At 44.3% G+C, this 18,219-nt stretch overlaps 1 protein-coding gene across 1 annotated transcript in view; it reads right to left on the bottom strand.

Annotated features, from left to right (window-relative positions):
* Window positions 1–8,414: 8,414 nt before the first annotated feature.
* Window positions 8,415–18,219, bottom strand: part of HOMER2 (homer scaffolding protein 2) — a 38,513-nt gene continuing 28,708 nt past the window's right edge. The window contains exons 5-9 of the mRNA XM_009276615.1: window positions 16,845–16,984; window positions 15,115–15,271; window positions 12,719–12,829; window positions 10,127–10,207; window positions 8,415–8,697 (exon numbers count right to left, since the gene is read on the bottom strand). Of these exons, the coding sequence (XP_009274890.1) occupies window positions 8,509–8,697; window positions 10,127–10,207; window positions 12,719–12,829; window positions 15,115–15,271; window positions 16,845–16,984 (678 nt within the window). The 3' untranslated portion in view covers window positions 8,415–8,508. The remainder of the gene's footprint in view (window positions 8,698–10,126; window positions 10,208–12,718; window positions 12,830–15,114; window positions 15,272–16,844; window positions 16,985–18,219) is intronic.

The following is an 18,219-nucleotide window of genomic DNA, read 5'->3' on the forward strand; positions in this document are numbered from 1 at the left end:
TTTCTTACTTTTGCTCTTCCAATTCTCTCCCCCATGCTCCCCCCACGGCAGGGAGGGTGAGCGAGCGGCTGTGCGGTGCTTAGTTGCCGACTGGGGTTAAACCACGACAGGGATCATCAGCTTGCTCAGTAACAAGAGAATGAGGCTTGTTTCTGATAACTGTAGGTGATGAGATGTACACGCAGGTACTTCTAGTATACTAAGCTCTATAATTATGCAAATCCAAATAGATAAATGCTTTTTTTGCTAAGAATTAGAGACCATTACTTGCATTTTATTAGAGTACATATAAGCTGCTTTTACTGGTTATTCAGGGACTGCCAGAATTTGCTGAACTGCTTGTCAGAGCTATTGATGGCTCCTGGTAGAAGAGCTCTGATGAAAGGTCAGGGGCAGACGTGTTTCTCGCTCATCCCAAAGCACGTTTGCAGCCTTGCAGCCCAGAGTACCAAAGGCACGATGAGCCTCAGCCATTTAACAGTCTTCAAACCTTCTTATTTCCTTTGGGGAAGCCTGGTTTGGTGCAAAGACAGCAAAACCTGCTTCTGTACGATGAATATGACGACGTCGAGAGCATCATTACATACTGTCTGTAGATGGATTTCAGCCCTATCCCCAACCAGGGATGCGCTGTTGCGTGTGGACTGAGTCGCCGGACACCAGCGGGGACCTTGGGAAACAGTCTCTTCCGAGAGGGCTCCTATTAACCGCTATACGCTGATGCAGGAGACTGGTGTCAAAACGTCTCTCATTTCAATACAGAGGGTTACTTCTGAGTCCTAGGTAGTTCCTCCAGAGAAAATACCAGCTCTAGCCGCTACCAGGGGCTGCTACATCAGTTACAGGAATCACAGGAGGGTTTTCGGTCCTGAGCATCCCCCAAACAGGGCGACAAAAAGTCTTCTCCTAGCGATAGGCCCTTCTCAGCATGCAGTAAGTCCAAAATTTCACGGCAAAATATTTCTAGATACTACTTTTCCAGTTTAGTATGTATGTACCCGGCCCAATCCTGCACCCGCCTCTGGATGCAGTATACAGTGCAGCAGGACAAACATTTTAAAGCTCCACCTCCTGAAAAAGTTTTTAAGATTCTCTAAGGCACTATACCATATGTATAGACCAAACCCACATTCTTCGTATCAGACAGCATTACCTTGAGTTCAGATCTGCAGCCACAAGGATGGTCATTTTCCAAAGTCAATGAAGACAGTGAGACAAGAGATTTTTACTTAAACTATATATTTTTACATAAAACAACTTTATGTTACAATAAAATCAGATAAAAATCACAAAGTTATATAATAAGTTCATAAAGAAAAAAATCAAGTTTTCCTTTTATATATATAAAACCCAGCATTTACTGCTACTAGGAGTCTAAATGTTAACATTGACTGTCTGTGGTCAATTTAAAAAAAAAGAAAAAGAAAAAAAGAAGAGGAAAGTACTTTTTCACAGCAGACAAAATGACGAGAGGTAAGAGATGTTTTTACAATGATCCAGCTGTAGTAAACACTTCAGTTTTCATGAAACCATGTACTAAATATAATAAACCCAAATAAAAATATACATTTAGAGCACTGCAGTGTTTTCCCACAGTTGTATATCAACAAATTGTCAGTCATTCACTAAACTTTACTTGAAACAGTAAAAACAGGGTGTATGTTTATCTTTAGTACTAAAATCTCATAATAATCTAAATATTTTGGTATAGCAGACCACACTAAAACACTCTCAGAACTTTCAACTACAAGGGATATATTCATGTTAAAAAGGATGTGCTTTGTTTGTCATTCATGATGAGTTTTATAGAACAGTATGTTCATGATCACTATTAGGCAATTAAATGAAAACATCTAAATGCTGCAAAATACTCTTTTATTGAGCGTAGCTCCCTTTTCACATACCCAAGTTAATCAATGTACTGCAAACTTAGAAGCTTAGTTCACAAACCTTACATTATCAGTCTTTAGCTAGTATATGGCTAAAATAATTATTGCTGACCAGTGTTAAAAATAAACCCCAAACCCAAACAAAAATACAACAGCAGGCAGATTTTTCTCAAGTGCCTTTCTTGTATGCGTCATTATTATTAGGTAACTAAATGACCAGAAAGGAAGAAGAAATCTATTTCAAAACGTGCATATAAAATTTTTGGAGGTATAGGCACCTTCATCCGAAGACTGTATGTTTAGGCTCTCTGTTAAAATAAAAAAAAAAAGAAAAGAAATAAAAGAAAAGCTAAGACAAAACACCGTAGAAAGTCAAACCGGTTAGACATCCAACATCCCCCAGGGACGCAAGCACAGCTCTCCCGGCCAGGACCAGCTCTGCCCGCAGCCTGCAGGAGAGCCCTCGTTTGGGAAGCACCTTCGTCACATTTATCGTTCACCTCCTAACTCTGTATTTCACTTCAGGTACTTTACGGTTTTCCGCAGAGAACAGTATTTAAGACATGCAAACTTCATGTAACTGTCAAGTTTCTGTTCTAAAAATGAGCCTAAAGCACTGCTGAGCTCCCAGGGGTGCAGGACTCCAGGTGCGGCATCCCCGGCCAGGCTGTGTCGGCCAGCCGGGGCTCTCCGTCTGGAGGCGTCTGGATTAAACATCTTGTGGCTCGGTATTGCTTTGCTTGACAAACAGGTGCTTGTCGAACATAGAATCATAGAATCATAGAATTGTTGAGGTTGGAAAAGACCTCTAAGATCATCGAGTCCAACCATCGACCCAACACCACCATGCCCACTAAACCATGTCCCTAAGCGCCTCATCTACTCGTCTTTTAAATACCTCCAGGGATGGGGACTCCACCACTTCCCTGGGCAGCCTGTTCCAATGTTTCACCACTCTTTCAGTAAAGACATTTTTCCTTACATCCAATCTAAACCTCCCCTGGCGCAACTTGAGGCCGTTTCCTCTCGTCCTATCGCTGGTTCCTTGGGAGAAGAGACCGACCCCCACCTCGCTACAACCTCCTTTCAGGTAGTTGTAGAGAGCGATGAGGTCTCCCCTCAGCCTCCTTTTCTCCAGGCTAAACAACCCCAGTTCCCTCAGCCGCTCCTCATCAGACTTGTTCTCCAGACCCCTCACCAGCCTCATGATCCACGGAAAGAAAAAAATTACCTTAGGGTAGCTCTGTGCCTTACCGTTGCTAAATCGTGCCCACAACCAGACCCCGCCAGCCCAGCCTGGGAGTCCTTGCCACCTGGCGGCCCCCCGAAAGCTGAACCTGCCCTTCTGCAAGGTCTCTGGTACTGCTGAGCCCGCGTAGGGTGGCAACAGCTTTTCCTATTTGTCACTGAAAGTGTCTGACCGTAAACCAGCGCTGCTCAGCTCTGTGTGTGGATACTTGCCTTTCATCCCTCACATCACCGACACGTTTGTGATATGCTGAGGACTTTTTGATATCTACAGGCTTGACAAGCCCAGAACTGCCTGGACAAAGGCGGATGAGCTGACGGTTCAGTGTGGCCGTCCTATCCCTTTGGCACATCCACAGCTTGTGGGCAGAGCGCATCTTTCACCGAAGCTTCTGCTGAAACGACCGTCAAAATTAGCTCCTGCTGTCCGAGTCCCCCTTCCACCCCTTCCCTTGGGATTCAGCATCAGTCGGCACTAAGCCGAGCGGGGCGTTTCACCCTGATAGCGGTTTTATCTTTGCTAATCCACAGGCTCAGGAAGACAGCGCTATAGTCCTTACAAGCCACTGACGCTTTGAAGGGTTTTGCAGAGATAACTATTCACAAGAGCCTAACGAAGAGCACGGTCTCGTAGCGGAGAAACTCCCGCCACCACGGGGCGGTGGCAGCAACGGGGAATTTTCCTTCAATCGTTCATGAAGCAGCCAAAGGCGGCAAGAAATTAGTAAGGGAGAAAATGAACGCTTGGGAAAAGAACAGTGCTACAGAAGAGTGCCGAAGCCTACGGACAATTTGTGCCCTGCTGAGAGGGGGACAGGGGCTCCCCGTGCCCGGCGAGCCACCGAGCAAACACAGCACGAGCGCAGGGCGAGCACCCACCTTAACACCACAGATGCTTTTGCTGATGCTCTTTGAAAGCAATGGCAGGGGCAGGGACAGCAGGAGGAACAGCAGAAGCTCATCCCGCTCTCCTTAATTCATTGAGCAGCTTTAAAAAATGTTCACCCTAAATCGCTCACATAAAAATAACATCAGGTGTTTATCTAGAAAAAAGGCATTGTCTAAGTAACATTAGTTTTCTGGGCACAGATGCACCCAGTGTAAAACTATTTTTAAGAAGAGTATCTTTTGAACACCAGGATATAGAAAGTGAGAGGTGCCACTGAATTTCTTACAGAAAAGTCAGTTTTCTTCCAGTGAGCTCACTTAGTAAAGGAGACACCAAATAGACATAGACACAAAACCACAGGAAAGTACTAATTTAGCTGAAAATGCACTTTTAGGCCAAACAAAACTACTCGTGAAGTTGAGTCAAAATCAGCAAATAAAGATTCAGCCAAATAGGAAAAAAGCAAAAGGTTAACCTGTTTTATTTTGGGGTGTGAAACAACGTTTCAGGTTTTCATTTTGAAATAATTTATTCCACAGATGAGGCTAAGGTCATTTTCCAAAGTGTGAAAGAACATATCTAATGAAACACTGTCCCCTTGAAAATAATTATCGCGATATATTTTTATGTCACTGAATATTTTCAGGTTTTGTGCTAATACAAAGTGGACCTGTTTATTTCTCATTTTGGCCATCAGAAAAAAAAAAACCCACTGTTATTCAGCAGCTCTAACACCAGCTCAAAGGAGCATCTCAGTGGAAAGCCCAGAAAGCAGTAAGACACTCTCTAACGTGGTGTCACTAGAGGCCAGCAGGGATTTTTTGCTCCCAGAGCCACCAGCTTGTCGATGCCACCAGGGCCGGACAGGCAGGATGGGCAGCGTGGCGGGATCCGCGGCGGTGCTGCCGGCAGGTATCGGCACGGAAGTGCCAAGCACAAGACCTTTATTAACGAAAGACCATGTAACTGAGGTAGGATAGATCCTGCCACCAACCACTTAAGAGGGAGAAACCTGTGCCCAGAAAGGGAACCCACGATTGCCCGAGGTGAGATACAACCTCGTATAAAGACACCTCCGCTCAGGCTCGATGGAAATGGGGCGATGACCTACTTCATTGCTGATGGCGTGGGGAAACCAGGGTTTGCACGGCACTGTATTTTAATAACAAATAAACCCAAGCTCTGCAGACCCTCTCTTGGCCCTGGCAGCATTTGGGGCCGTCCCTAACGCGGCGGCCACCAGCTGAGGGCAGCTCCCGGCATGGGCTGAATCCCCAACGTGCACAAAAGGAGGAACAAATGCAGCCATAGGACGGTGTGGGCATTTTGGCGGGGGAAGGCTCACCACCCCCGTGCTCCCGCCGGGAGGGAGGAGGTGTTCCGATGCTGGGATGAGTCCCTGAGGAGCAGTGTAGGGCTCACAGTTTGGCACGCAGGAGTTATTGCTGGGCCACCACAGAGCATCAAGGAATAAGCAGAGCGTGACACCGACGGTCCCCGCTCAGCAGGCGCACGGGGCTCCAGTCCTGGGGCAGGGCCAGGGCCAGGCCAGAGAGGGGAGCTGCGGCTGGCGACCAAACGCTCCTGAGAGCATGCGCTGCCTCTTCCTAGCGCGCTTTTGGCTTTGGAAGAGGAAATATAAAATGAAAGAGAGGGAAAGGTTAAAAGAGATGGAGTTTGGGGGACGTTTTTAAGTGATTATACGTAGAAGCTTTCAACTTACTACTGTTGGGAAGGAAAAAGAGAGAAAGGCGGCAATTATAGCAAGGCCTTGGATGCTTGAAGGATGGAGGTTCCCACAACGTATAGCCATGTACAGGCATCCCTAGCAACTCAACATCAGAGCAAGAGCAAATAAGAAAAACATACATTTGGGGCAAGACTAGAAGAGCCAGAGCCAGGATTCCTCTAAGGACACCCCATTGTTCCTCTGGTGGGCACGAAGCACCCAGAAATAACCATCTGTGTCAGAGCTGTGCACTGGTTTAATGCGCCAGTATTAAACTCCATCTGTTAAATAGATGCAATCCCATAGAAACACTTTTCCTGCAATTTGAGTGGCTTAATACATTCCTAATGAACTGGATCTGAGAGAGACCTGACTAAAGTGGAGGGAAAAAGAAGTCTGGATTAACCCCAATAAATTAATTTGTCTGCAGAGTCTTTTGCATCCCTCTACCCCGAATCACATTAAAAATCATATTTTATATTAAAACCACGAAGGAAGCCCTAAGACTGCTCAATAGGAAAAAGGAAACAGGAGATGGAGCAGGGTCCTTGATGTGAAAGCAATAAAACACTGTGACAAGGAGGGCCCTGGCTACCTGTATTGCTTGCAGCTCTTAGTTCTGTTATCCCCCGGTTCCCAGCTGACGCAGGGACCGGCTGCAGTTCGGGAGCTTTAAAGCAGCATGGGAGGAGAGGAGAAGCAGGATGAGCTGCCTGTTAAGTGACGGTGTCTATCTGACTTGCTATCAAATAAAAAGACTAAAAATGGAGATTAGTTGTGCACAACCACACACAGTTTCTGACGTCATTTTCAATTTTGAGAAGTCTGATCTAACCCCACATTATGCAACTGTTGAATCTTCCATGCTGGCAAAGTCTAATTTTCACACGCCTACATGCTATGTACCTGATTTTTATTTTTATTTTTAAATATCAACAGCCTACAGCAATTTTTTTTAAAGAGACTTAAGTGGTCAAAATGGTTATGAAAGGTCCCAGCTTCACATCCGTTGTTTAGAAGGAGTAAAAGCAAAGATACACAACGTCCAGCCTAAAAAACAGGCAATGAAGGTAACGCGACAGTAACAGATGAAATGAAAATTCAAGGGACAATTGCAGACAGAACCTCCCTCCAGCACGCGGATTATATATCCATGTGCAAAAAGTATTCAATGCATGCTTCATCTATAACCCACCTTTCTTTTAAAGGTCACTTTTATAATTGAGATGTGCCGAGAAAAGAAAAAAGCCCCTAAATAAAAAAAAAGCACGGCCATTTTATATCAATCACTGCTGGAATGCACCAACACGGTGCTTAACCAAGCTTTCGCCTGAATTAAGCAAATAATAACGTCAGATAAACAAAAGTTCTTTCCTGGATTAATTCAGATCCCATGTAAACAGACCCTCAAACGAGGCAACAGAGAAAGAAGAGAAAGAAGAGAAGGCAGTCCTGGCGGCAAGAGCAAAACGTGGGCTGAATTCTCCTCTCTGGCCCTTTTACGTCCCTGTCTGTGATGAAGTGAACTTCCTTCTCGCTGGAGACCTCGCAGTTCTCAAAACGTATTTAGAGCTGCTGAATAATCAGTTCAATCCAACAGCATTTCTGCCTTTCGGGTTGGGGTTTTTTTGGACAGTCTAACTTGGTGACTAATTCCCCCCCCTACTGCCAAAGATACACGAGGTGAGAATGCAGAAATCATAGGAAAGGATTTTGATTTCATGTGGTCATGACCCTGCCAGCCTCCTGGGCAGAAACCTGCGTCTGAGCAACACCCTTCCTAGTAACCTTATGCTGCTCTCCAGATCAACGTCTCCTTCTTCACTACTGTGGAAGTTAATCAACAGCGATCAAGTTGCACAGAGGTGCATGCGCCCCGTGCACAAACCAGCAACATATCGCTTTTTAAAATAAACATCTGGTCCCAAGACTTAGGTGGGCATTTTTCAGAGATGCACATAATGACGGAACTATATGGGTTCAAAACTGAAGGCCAAAGAGAGATGATCTTGCCAAGCAAGAGAAGCTGTCCTCACCTACCGGGTAAGATGCACGACTTGGAGAGCTGAAATTCATTTCTGCACCGTTGACTTTGTGCTGTGTGCGTCCAGGCAAGCACACGCAACCTGTGTCAGAGGTTATCTGAAATCCACTGGGTTTTGTTCTGCAAATCAGGCCTGATTGACGTGGTCCCTAAAGATACTGGTATCTGTGTGAAGCGATTCACTTGGCTGCAGCTCATCACAGGCACATTTTACCAGGCTGCTTTACCAACTGCAGGAGCTCCAGCTAATCTTCTCTCTGCTCCACCAAGGAGTAAAAGTGGATGTTGCTAGGAGTGCTGATAGTCCGGACAAGAAAAAGACTTGTTTTCTGTTTCTATGGTTGCAACAGCCCTTAAGAAAGATATAAATTTCCCTGCAACAACTAACTGCATATTCATTTTAAGGTAGATCTAGTTCCAGATTCCTGAGACAGAACCCTCTACCTGTTCCCAACCCCACGAAGCCAGAGCAGCAATATAGAAAGTTTCTAATCTCAACAGAATTCAGTGAGCAGCACGATTGGTTTGGAAAACAAACAAACAAAACAAACAACACCCCCCCCCCAAACCCACAGCAAATTTTCAGCCTCTATGTACAAAAACAATGCAAACAAGTGGAACATTCTAGTTATATTTTGTGAAACACATGTTTGGGATCAACAAAACATCAAACATCCAGACCCTAGATTACAAAAAAATCTATTGCCATCTAGTTGTCAACCCCAAGTTTAGACAGTCCTTGTCGGAAATCATGTAATTCATCTATCTTCCCGTCTAGTACATCTAAAAAATTCTTTAATTCAGTTTTAAGGTTGGTCTGCCTGTGTTTGCTCTCTTCAACTTCTGTCCTTAGCGTTCTGACTTTCTCTTCGAGGTCTTTGTTCTTTTTCTCAGCAGCCTTAAAGACAAAAGAGACAATAAGATGAATCATAGAGGAGAAGGATGAACAGCATTAATAGGGTAAAGCAACAAACGGCAGCCGGGCTGTAAAAGTTTGCTTCGACTTCTGCAAACTGATGAAGAGAAGCACCTCTGAGAGCAAGCGACATGTGCTAGTCAGATTAAAAGGAAAGAAAGCCCACGCAGGAAAGGACACAGATTAAGTGGAAAAGACACTTTGCATCAGATTTTGTCATCTGGTTGACATCGTAAAATTCAGCTGGACTTAAATAATGCACTGTGCATGTATTTGTCATTGCTACAGTTGCAGAATTAGACACTGTGCCACCAATTACACACAGAATTATCTACGGTGGTTTAACCTTGAAAAACAAGCTTAGAAATTACTGCCTGAGGAATAATATTGCTTTATTCAGCACTTTTGGATTTATTGGGGTTTTTTTAAAGTTCCACTTTGTGTGAGCACCCAGGCAAGGAACGGGGCAGCCACGTAGCACTTCCCTTGCTGCAGTTTGTTCTATTATTTTCCCTTCTTGTTAGCTCTTCTGCCTATTGTTCTCTATTTCACGTGTGTAAGCACATGCTTATTCTCACCAAAACCCATAGACAACATATTTTACCATACTGAATCAAAGGAAATTCATATTTTAACCATTTTCAGCATCTGCACTCCTCAGTAGCCTTCTAAATGATTTTAGATCGTTTAGATTATCAGAGTGATGGCTTATTTGATTGATTGGATTTGACTTCATTGATGAGACTGCTTATATTTGTTCTCCTTTCATGTATTAACTTATTGCATTTACACAAGCCCCGACTTTAACAAGCGATGCCCAAAGCCCAGCCTCCGGCTGGGGCAGGACTCCCGCAGCCCATCCAGCTCCGCTCCGAGCGAGCACCTCCCGGCAGAGGAGCCACATGTGCAAAACCGAGCCACAGCGAGCCACGCTTTGCTGGAAAGGAATGAGGCAGCACGTAAAGGCATCCTCAGGTGAACTTTTTTTCCCTGGTGGTGTGCAGCTACGCTCATCCGCTTCCTTCCAAAAAGCCTTCCCTAGTGCCACTGCGGCGGCTAGCCGCAGGTCTTGGAGGGCTGCTCGACACACGTGGCTGCGGTGCGGCTCCACAAGCCCAGAGCAGCAGAAATACGGGATACAGGATAGCCTGGAATCTGCAGGAGATAGATGCAACGCGATCCCAGGCAACCTAATTTCTGCCAACTGCAAGGCAAAGAAATGGAGCTATTTAATTACTCCTGTGCTGGGAAGGGCACGATGTGTTTTGCACGTAATTAGCATATCTGTTTTTACAAACTGGAGCTCTTTTGCCTTCAAACATTGAAGTCTGAACAGAGAAAAGCATTCAGTTAGGAGAAAGAAAGTAAATGTATCAACTATTTTAAAATTAATTTCATTGCTAAACTGTACCTGTAATTGTTGAGATACAGATTCACATTCTGACATTAGCTGCGGTATAATTTCACCCTGCTTTCGGAGCTCTTCCAGTTCCTTTGAAAACATTAAAAAAAAAAAAAAAAAAGATTGCAAGCTTCAATTTAAAACATAATGAAAATTTGAGAATATGAAATGACTTTGCATATGTTATTGTATTTGGATGTAAAATAATCAAAATAGCATGTCTGCATTCCAAAACACATGCTAATTTTCTACGAAAATACATTTTTGCACTATATTTGTGACTTCGTACTTCTAACACAGACAATGCGATCCGATCTCTAGCACGAATGCCTTTAATTATATCAATGAAATCTTAACCTAAAACACATGCCTATGCAAAAGACATATTCAATAAGAGAGAAATCTGAAGGGCTGTAATGCTACCAGCAATTTATAGGTGGTAGCAAAGAGCAAATTAGAGATGAATTTTCAATGATATATGGCAGCAAAAAAAGGCCAATGGCATTACGAGCTGCATAGACAGAGGCGTCGTTACAGAGCACAGCTGTAACGGGCTCTCCTCCACTGTACAGCTCTGAGAACGCCCCCCTCCGAAATTTGTATTTGGTTCTGGCATCACTATCCAAATTGAGAGGACTAGCTGAAAGGAGTTAATGAAAAGAGCAACGCGACTTGGTAGGAGACCGTGTCTCTGATGGAAATTGAGAGAGCTGAATATATTAACACCACAAACGAACACCACCGATGTGGGTAGTAGGGAAAGGCTCGAAGAAAGCCTGTACGTTTTACAGAAGGATCGTCAGAGCGTCTGAAAAGCACATTGCAGGTCCAAGAGAAACTCTGTGACTTGAAGAGAGTGCAAGAGCCTCCTCCAGACAGCTGCCCACGTAGGTGACGGTCCCAAGATTAAGCAGGGGTATATCCCCTCCGAGCTGTACTGACCCAGGACAGCAAAACCAGTCCTATCTGAAAGGCAGATGTCTTGGCTGCGAAATAGGATTTCTTCCCTAACAGGCGAACTTACAGCGCAATGCGAGTGTAACAGAATCCGTAAGTCAAGCTCTTCCACAGAACCAGACAATAACGTTTTTTCCTCAAGTCCCCCCGATTCCCATGCATATATATATCTGCATATACATAAATAATGCCTGGGGGCTCAGATCTCAAAATATAAGTACATTATACTATATATACTTACTATATATACACACACACTACTATACTGTATATTTACTATATATAGTATAATACAGCGTGTGCATATGTATATATATACCCACATACTATAGATAAGCTATACGGCACATGGCATACGGTGTATATATAAATATAAACATTTCGCTAGATAGCTCTGTCCTGACTCCCATGTCTTTACATTTCTCTCTCCTCATTTCCTACATGAAGAGGGTATCAGCAGCTCCTCTTACACGGCAACATCCATGAGCAGGCTTCACGCTGATTTGAATTGCAGACCATGAAAAGGTTATTTATGGGTGGTTTAGACCTAATCAAGAACCTGCTAATGTAAGTACGCAGTCTGAAAACAAGTTAGTGTATCGTCAGTGTAAATGGAAGATAGGCATGTAATATTCACAAGTCAATCAATTTTCTGGTTCATTTGGTACCGTAAAAATGTGAATCTTGAGGAAAACGCTAGCAGAGAATAAGGGTTATTATACATGCTATTACCACAGAAAGGTTGGGAAGAAAGCATGACATTTCCTTTGAAATACTGGTTAAAAAACATATTATATTTATAACAGTGCATCAAAATCCATCTCCCTAAACTATTTCCTTGTGCCATCTTAAAACCCCTTAACAGCACTGCTTTTAAGAGCACCAGCAGAGACGCTGTAATGGCACATGGCAAACTTCACTGCACCTGCTGACAGCTTTTTGTCTTCAGCCAGCACAGAGCATTTGGTCACTGTAATGAAGGAAAAAACCAAGGATCCTATTATTTCCCCCACTGCTCAGGGGCTCCAAGCCATCAACATCATTCTCCGTAGAAAAATGAACACCCTGTATGTCAAAAATGACAAACTGGGGTACTCTAAATGAATCTGAATTTCTCACTCTTGGCATTAGTCCTGAGATCAGAGGGAGACCGTAAAACGGCAAAGCTGAAGACTAGGAGCCATCCGGATAAAGAAACAGGACTTGCTACACAAATGCCAAGTTATTTTGTAAATGATGTCTTTTTAATGATGCTCCTGATGTCTACGGGAATTCAGGACACGGGGACTGGCAACCGAATTTGTTCTCAGCATACATCTGTCTGGCTTTGGATAACTTGTTTCACCACCCCAGCTCTTCCATTAGGAGTAAAGTGTTGTATACATAAAAGTATCATGTTTGTTAACCACTGCCGAATTGAAGTGTGCTGTCACAGTGCATAACACATCATGAGATTGAGACTGAGGAACTCTATCAAGCTATTGCTAAAGTTGTACATGGAAAATCTAAAAACGGGTGACACCCTGAGACATCGGGCTTCTTCTGGCTGTAGGTGAGTCAGTCCATAAATCTACATGCCAAGTGAGAAGCAGACACAGCCACTCAAACTCTAAAGCATGCCATTTCTGCGTTCAGGGCACTTACCAGCTCTTTGTCCTGAAGTTCTGTTTCCAGTTCCTGGAGACGTCTACTCAGCTGCGCGTTTCTTTCCTTCTCTTTATTTATTTCATTGCACTGTTCCTCCAGTTCTTCAATCTTCAAGAAATGTCAGACATTAGGTGAAATTTTTCAAACTTCTGGAAATTTGGGGCAGATTACGGCTGATGTAAATGGGCATTGCTCCACTGAGCAGAGGGAAGCACGGACAATTTTAGTTTGGCACGGATCTGTTTCCTACATCATAGCATTTGATTCACTGCAACAAAATTGTCGCTTCTTTCCTTAAAAAGAGCCAATTTACACATCCACTAGGAAGCCCTGGGACTGTGTTTATTCTCTCTCACACAGTATCTCATATAATTACTCAAAAATGCGCAAAACACCAAGCTGCTAAAATAAGTGGGGCTGGGGATAAAATCCGCACTTCATTTCTATGAAACCAACACGAGACTCTAAGGGATGGGGTTTCCTAATGCAGCAAGGAGAAGAAGTCTCGCCAGTGCTCCCAGCTTTGCCTCCTCAGGGGTTGCTTATTATTCTGGCTGGAGTACGAGGGACAAAACATCAAAACTTTGGGGGAAGAACCAGTTCAGAGCAACATGCACCGCTTTGTTCTCTCGCCCAGGGACGTGCTCTCTCCATACCTCCTCCTCCCAGCTCTGGACTTAGCTCCCAGGAGATGCTCTTCCCACAGGCCGACGGGCCAGCTCATTAAAGTATGTACTTTAATTCTCAGCTTCACGTCGCTTTGGGATTACAACTTCCCTCATTTGAAGGTAGAGCTATATGCATAAAATTCTGACCCAATTAATAAAGGAGAAGGAACTTCCCAGGGCGCTGCAGTGATGCAGCGTGAGCGCCGAGCAAGGAACCTACTTGGGGGAAAAGCTCAGAAAACCTCTCTGCACAGAATAAGACAGCGCATTATACAGGCAGTGCTGCTGCACAGTCTGGCTAGTCACCGGCACGATGACTTTGCAGCTGTAGTAAGGCAGTGTTTCGATAATCATCTTATAGCTAGGCTACAGCTACTGAGATGTGGCATGTTTCATCAGTTAACGTTAATGAGAACAACTTTTCTCTGCAACAGTATAGAAAAGTAAAAAACTACACTGTAAATTATGCTATTTTCTTGTAACTTACTGTTCCAGTCTCTCACTTCTCCCCTGTCCAAAAGAGACTGGATGTAGGAATCCAAATCACGTAACAACTAATATTAATGGATTAATGCAACATCAGCTAATACAGCTCCGGTTTGATCTCTGAATTGTCACTGTGCACACCTAAAATACATGCAAATAGAGAGTATCCGTCTGGGGAAAAGGTTGCTCCACATGGAATTTCAGTGCTGACAGGCAACCCAGGCCACCTCCAATGCTGAAATACTATTTGCAGCCTACTGACATACAAAAAGATCTGAAATTCCTTCCCTCTTTGAAAGCAAACACTAAACAACAAAAAATCCTCACCAGACTCATACAATCCAATCTCTACACCAAACGTCCCAGTGATCCATCTAAGCGAGCAGGGAAAGGGTCCAGATTTTTCAAAGACTTTTAAGATGAATAGAGTGAAATTACCCCTGCGAGCAGCGCCCACGGAAACCAAGCTTCCCCCTGCTCAGGTTGGTGCCAGCCCTGTGTGGGGCTGTTACAGACAGTGCTGTATTATTTGAGGGACAGTACCAATGAATACTCAAACTGAGGCTTTAAAAATTTAAACTTCGCAGTTGTTCTCTGCTGTAGCCGCGGCTCACCCTCAGTCTTACACTACTGAGAAACGTTGTGCTCAATAACGGAGGGGAAAAGGCTTTTGACGATGCCTTTTGGCAGGTTCCTGGACGAGATGTGCCCGGCGTTAGTGCCGGAGGACCCGGCTCACAGCCCGCAGTGCTGAGGACATAACTCAGGTCCTCATTCCCCTGCCCGCCATCGGGATTTGCTTCTAATACTGAGCGGTTCCCAGCTTGGCTTCCTGTGGGTAACCAGGCCATAACCTTGCCTTCTGCTCATGCATCATCTGGCAGTATTTAAATGAGCTTTGAAAGGGGTACACAATAGTAATCCCACTTTTAAAACCATTCTGGTTTATCACCCTGGCCAGCAACCCCTGCTGACGCCAAGTCTCCCAAATCAAGAGGCAGGGAGCTTCACGTGATGCGGCAGCACCAGTCCTCCCGCTGATCCCCAGCCCTTTGAACTTCCCTGCCCGCTGTGTGCAGAGGGAAGCAGCTGCCCTTAATGCCCCCCATCCACTTCCCATTCAAAGACAAAATCCTCCTCCTAACACACAAAGATAAAGCAGCAGAAATCCAAGAGAAAGAGCAATGGCAGGAGCAGCTAACTGGAAGAGACGGCTCTCCTGTGGGTATGCTCTGCTACCTTGCTCCTGAGCTGGTCGTTTTCCTCCTTGCAGGCTGAGAACTGCTTCTTCCAGTGCTCGATGCTGGCCGCGGACTCCTGCAGCGCCGTGGTCAGCCTGGCGTTGCTCTCCCGCAGCGTCTGCAGCTCCGTCTCCCACTTCTTCACATTGGATGAACTGAGAAAACCAGGGTGCCATTAGGTGGCTTCACCTTATAATCCTGCGTATCATTACTCTTTACACGACTGCAGCCTCATCCGACCGTGGTGCGTGTTTACCAATGACGGTTGCTATAAGATCAAGCGTACTCCGATGTAAGTACTTGCCCCTAGCCATTGCCCGCCTAAGGAGGACATAAGCCTTAATTTGACCGTCTCTGCCAAAACAAAGGGCTCTATCAACTCCAGCAACAGTGACCTGTGCTTCTGGAACAGAAGTCCTGCTGTCAAAGCAGGCTGTAGGGTTCAGCTGTCAGCTGGGATCTCCACCGTTTGGGAACAGGGGTTTTACTTTGGCTCTGGGCACGGTCTGTGCTCACATCCAGAGTGGCGCGGCTGTGCCTCGCTGAGCACCCGCTGCAGTGCAGGCCTGGGGACATGGTACCCATGCAACAAAGCGACTCTACACATTTGCAGATGGTATAATAATTCAGAACAGAAGATGTCAGGGGGTTGACACTACCCATATTTGATTTTTTTTGAATGCTCAGCTTTAAATATAAAAGAGTTACATAATGCTGAAGAATTAAACTACTCATTCCCCAAAGCTTCAAACTGCAGCGTAGAGCACGAGATTAGAGAATGAATGGAAGGAAGGCTTTGAAACTCCCTACATTCTAGCTGCTACTTGCCTGTGGAGGTGTCTTCAGCAGGAGGAATGAGCAAACGTTACGATTTGAAATAGGTTACGCTATTGAAATATCAATAAAGAGAGACGATGTACTTCAAAGATAACACATGCAACCTCAGAATTGCTCACTGGGTAACGCTGCTTATGGGGCTGCTGCCTTATTTTTTAAATAGCTTTTTAAGAGTAGCTTGATCCTGTTATATCTTCTTTCCGTTCACAGATATATTCACATGCAAGAGGCGGACAAGGCAAGATCCCAGCAGAGAATGATGGTATTTTAATGTTGTAACTTTGCATATTCCAATGCCTGTATTTTCACTACGGCTGCAAATTACTCCTCTCAGCGTTTTCAAATAATTTATCAAAGCAAGTAGCAAAAAATGTGACTTCAAGGGGCATTGTCCACAGCTTTAGAAACATCCCACTAAGACTTCTAAGCAGCCCAGTGAGATTGTATTTCTCGCTTCAACTTTTTAAGGTTGAGTTAATTCCCTTTTATAATTTTAAATATCCATATCTATTTTCATCAAAGTAAATGTAGCAAACTCAAAGAGGAAGAAGAGATTGGCTTCATGTGTTATCAGTAGCAATTGCTCCCCCATGGCTTTAATGTTATTTCTGTAGCTCTAAAACTTCACAAATGAAGGTGCTTATAAGAGTTGGCATCAGCAGAATAAAAGAGATCTTATTTCATCATGAACTAGATCAGGAAAAAACTAAATGGTAAATATCTCTCAACTGGATACCGGGAGGTACTTGCTAAAATCTGCTCATTCATCCATTCTGCTGCATCATTTTAAATTAAGGCAATTACATTTGAATAATTTCTGTTAATATCATTAGCCATCAGATAATTACAGCACGCTATTCCAATGCAATTTAGGTATTAAAGGAACTTCACCTTTGGGCTAGAGCAATTTTTAATTTATCATTCTCAGACTTGAGATGTGCCTCAGCAGGACCACCATGTGATGCTTTCTCGTCGTCTGTCCCGTTCACACTGGATGCTCGAGTGGAAGATGGTGTTTCACGTCCAGATTCCTGCAGCACAACACACAAACGAACACTGGGCTTCTTCTCCTGCATCTCCTGCAACACCGCGACACCCATTTCTTTGTAATCTTGATCCCACACCACCCTGCTGAGACCTAGGCTGCGTATGCCCTCCTGGCAGAACAGTGGTAACAAACACATACCCTTTACATCTTGGCTGCAGAGCCTGTCTGTTTAAAAAGAATGAAAAAATGATAATGATACACAAAATGGAAGTTTAAAGTGTTCCAAAAACATTTTTTTAAGTGTTTTAACTGACAAGGCTTGTGTTTTCTGAAGGCGGTTTGCTTTTTTTAAGATAATGAAACAATACAGTGCACCTGGAAGCACACGAAGCCCAAACCAAAAATAAAAAAAAAGAAGATACTGCTCCTCCAAAGAGCTGCCATTCACAGCCTGCTTGGTGCTGATCACCAACAGAGAACAAACAAAGTGAACCATAAAGGCCATGACCAAAGCCTTCAAAAAATTAGTATCCAAAGTCAGCCTCTCAGGTCGTATTTGTGGACCCCACAAAGGGGGTTACTTGCAAGACTGAGAGCATTCAGCGACTTTTTTCTGATCACGCATCTGAATTTCTCTCTGATCAAAATTCGTCTAACCCTCCCCCGAACATTAGCCCAGGCCAAGAACGCCCGCTGAACGCGGTTCATTCTTACCTAATGCCATGCATATGAAATTACAGTCTAACATATAGAGAGACTGGAACAACACTCAATTTCCTCAATCTGTAAGAAACCCAGATCTCCCCGGACACGGAGGCGCTTGGCTATATCAGGGTGTGCTGTCTAGAAAAGTGTATTGTACAAATATGCAAGACAAGCTTCTTCCATCCCCTCGCTAAAGCACTGCCTCTGTTCCCACACCGCAGCCTTCAGTTCATCACGTCCAGGCACTGAACCACTGTGGCCACGAAGTCAGTCCCGCCATTGGCAAACCCAACTCCTGCGGAAGTGGATTAGGCAGATGACAAAAAGAAGTATCTCGATGAATCTCATTTACTGTCTGCTGAAGCACTACTCTGGCTTACTTTCCGGTGACCCAAAGTATGTGTAACAGGACAAATCAAAGGATGTATAGCTTTCCCTGTTATTAAAAAAGCTGCAACAGCTCAAGAACTTGAAGCTGAAAAAAGTTAGATACAAATGAAGGCAAAGAGCATGGATGGATGAAAAATATTCCTCTGACGATGTTAATGTCCAGCAGGTGACAATTACCTTCGG

This window comes from Aptenodytes forsteri, unplaced genomic scaffold (genome assembly GCF_000699145.1).
Source record: "Aptenodytes forsteri isolate BGI_AS27 unplaced genomic scaffold, ASM69914v1 Scaffold1, whole genome shotgun sequence".
Taxonomy (NCBI): domain Eukaryota; kingdom Metazoa; phylum Chordata; class Aves; order Sphenisciformes; family Spheniscidae; genus Aptenodytes; species Aptenodytes forsteri.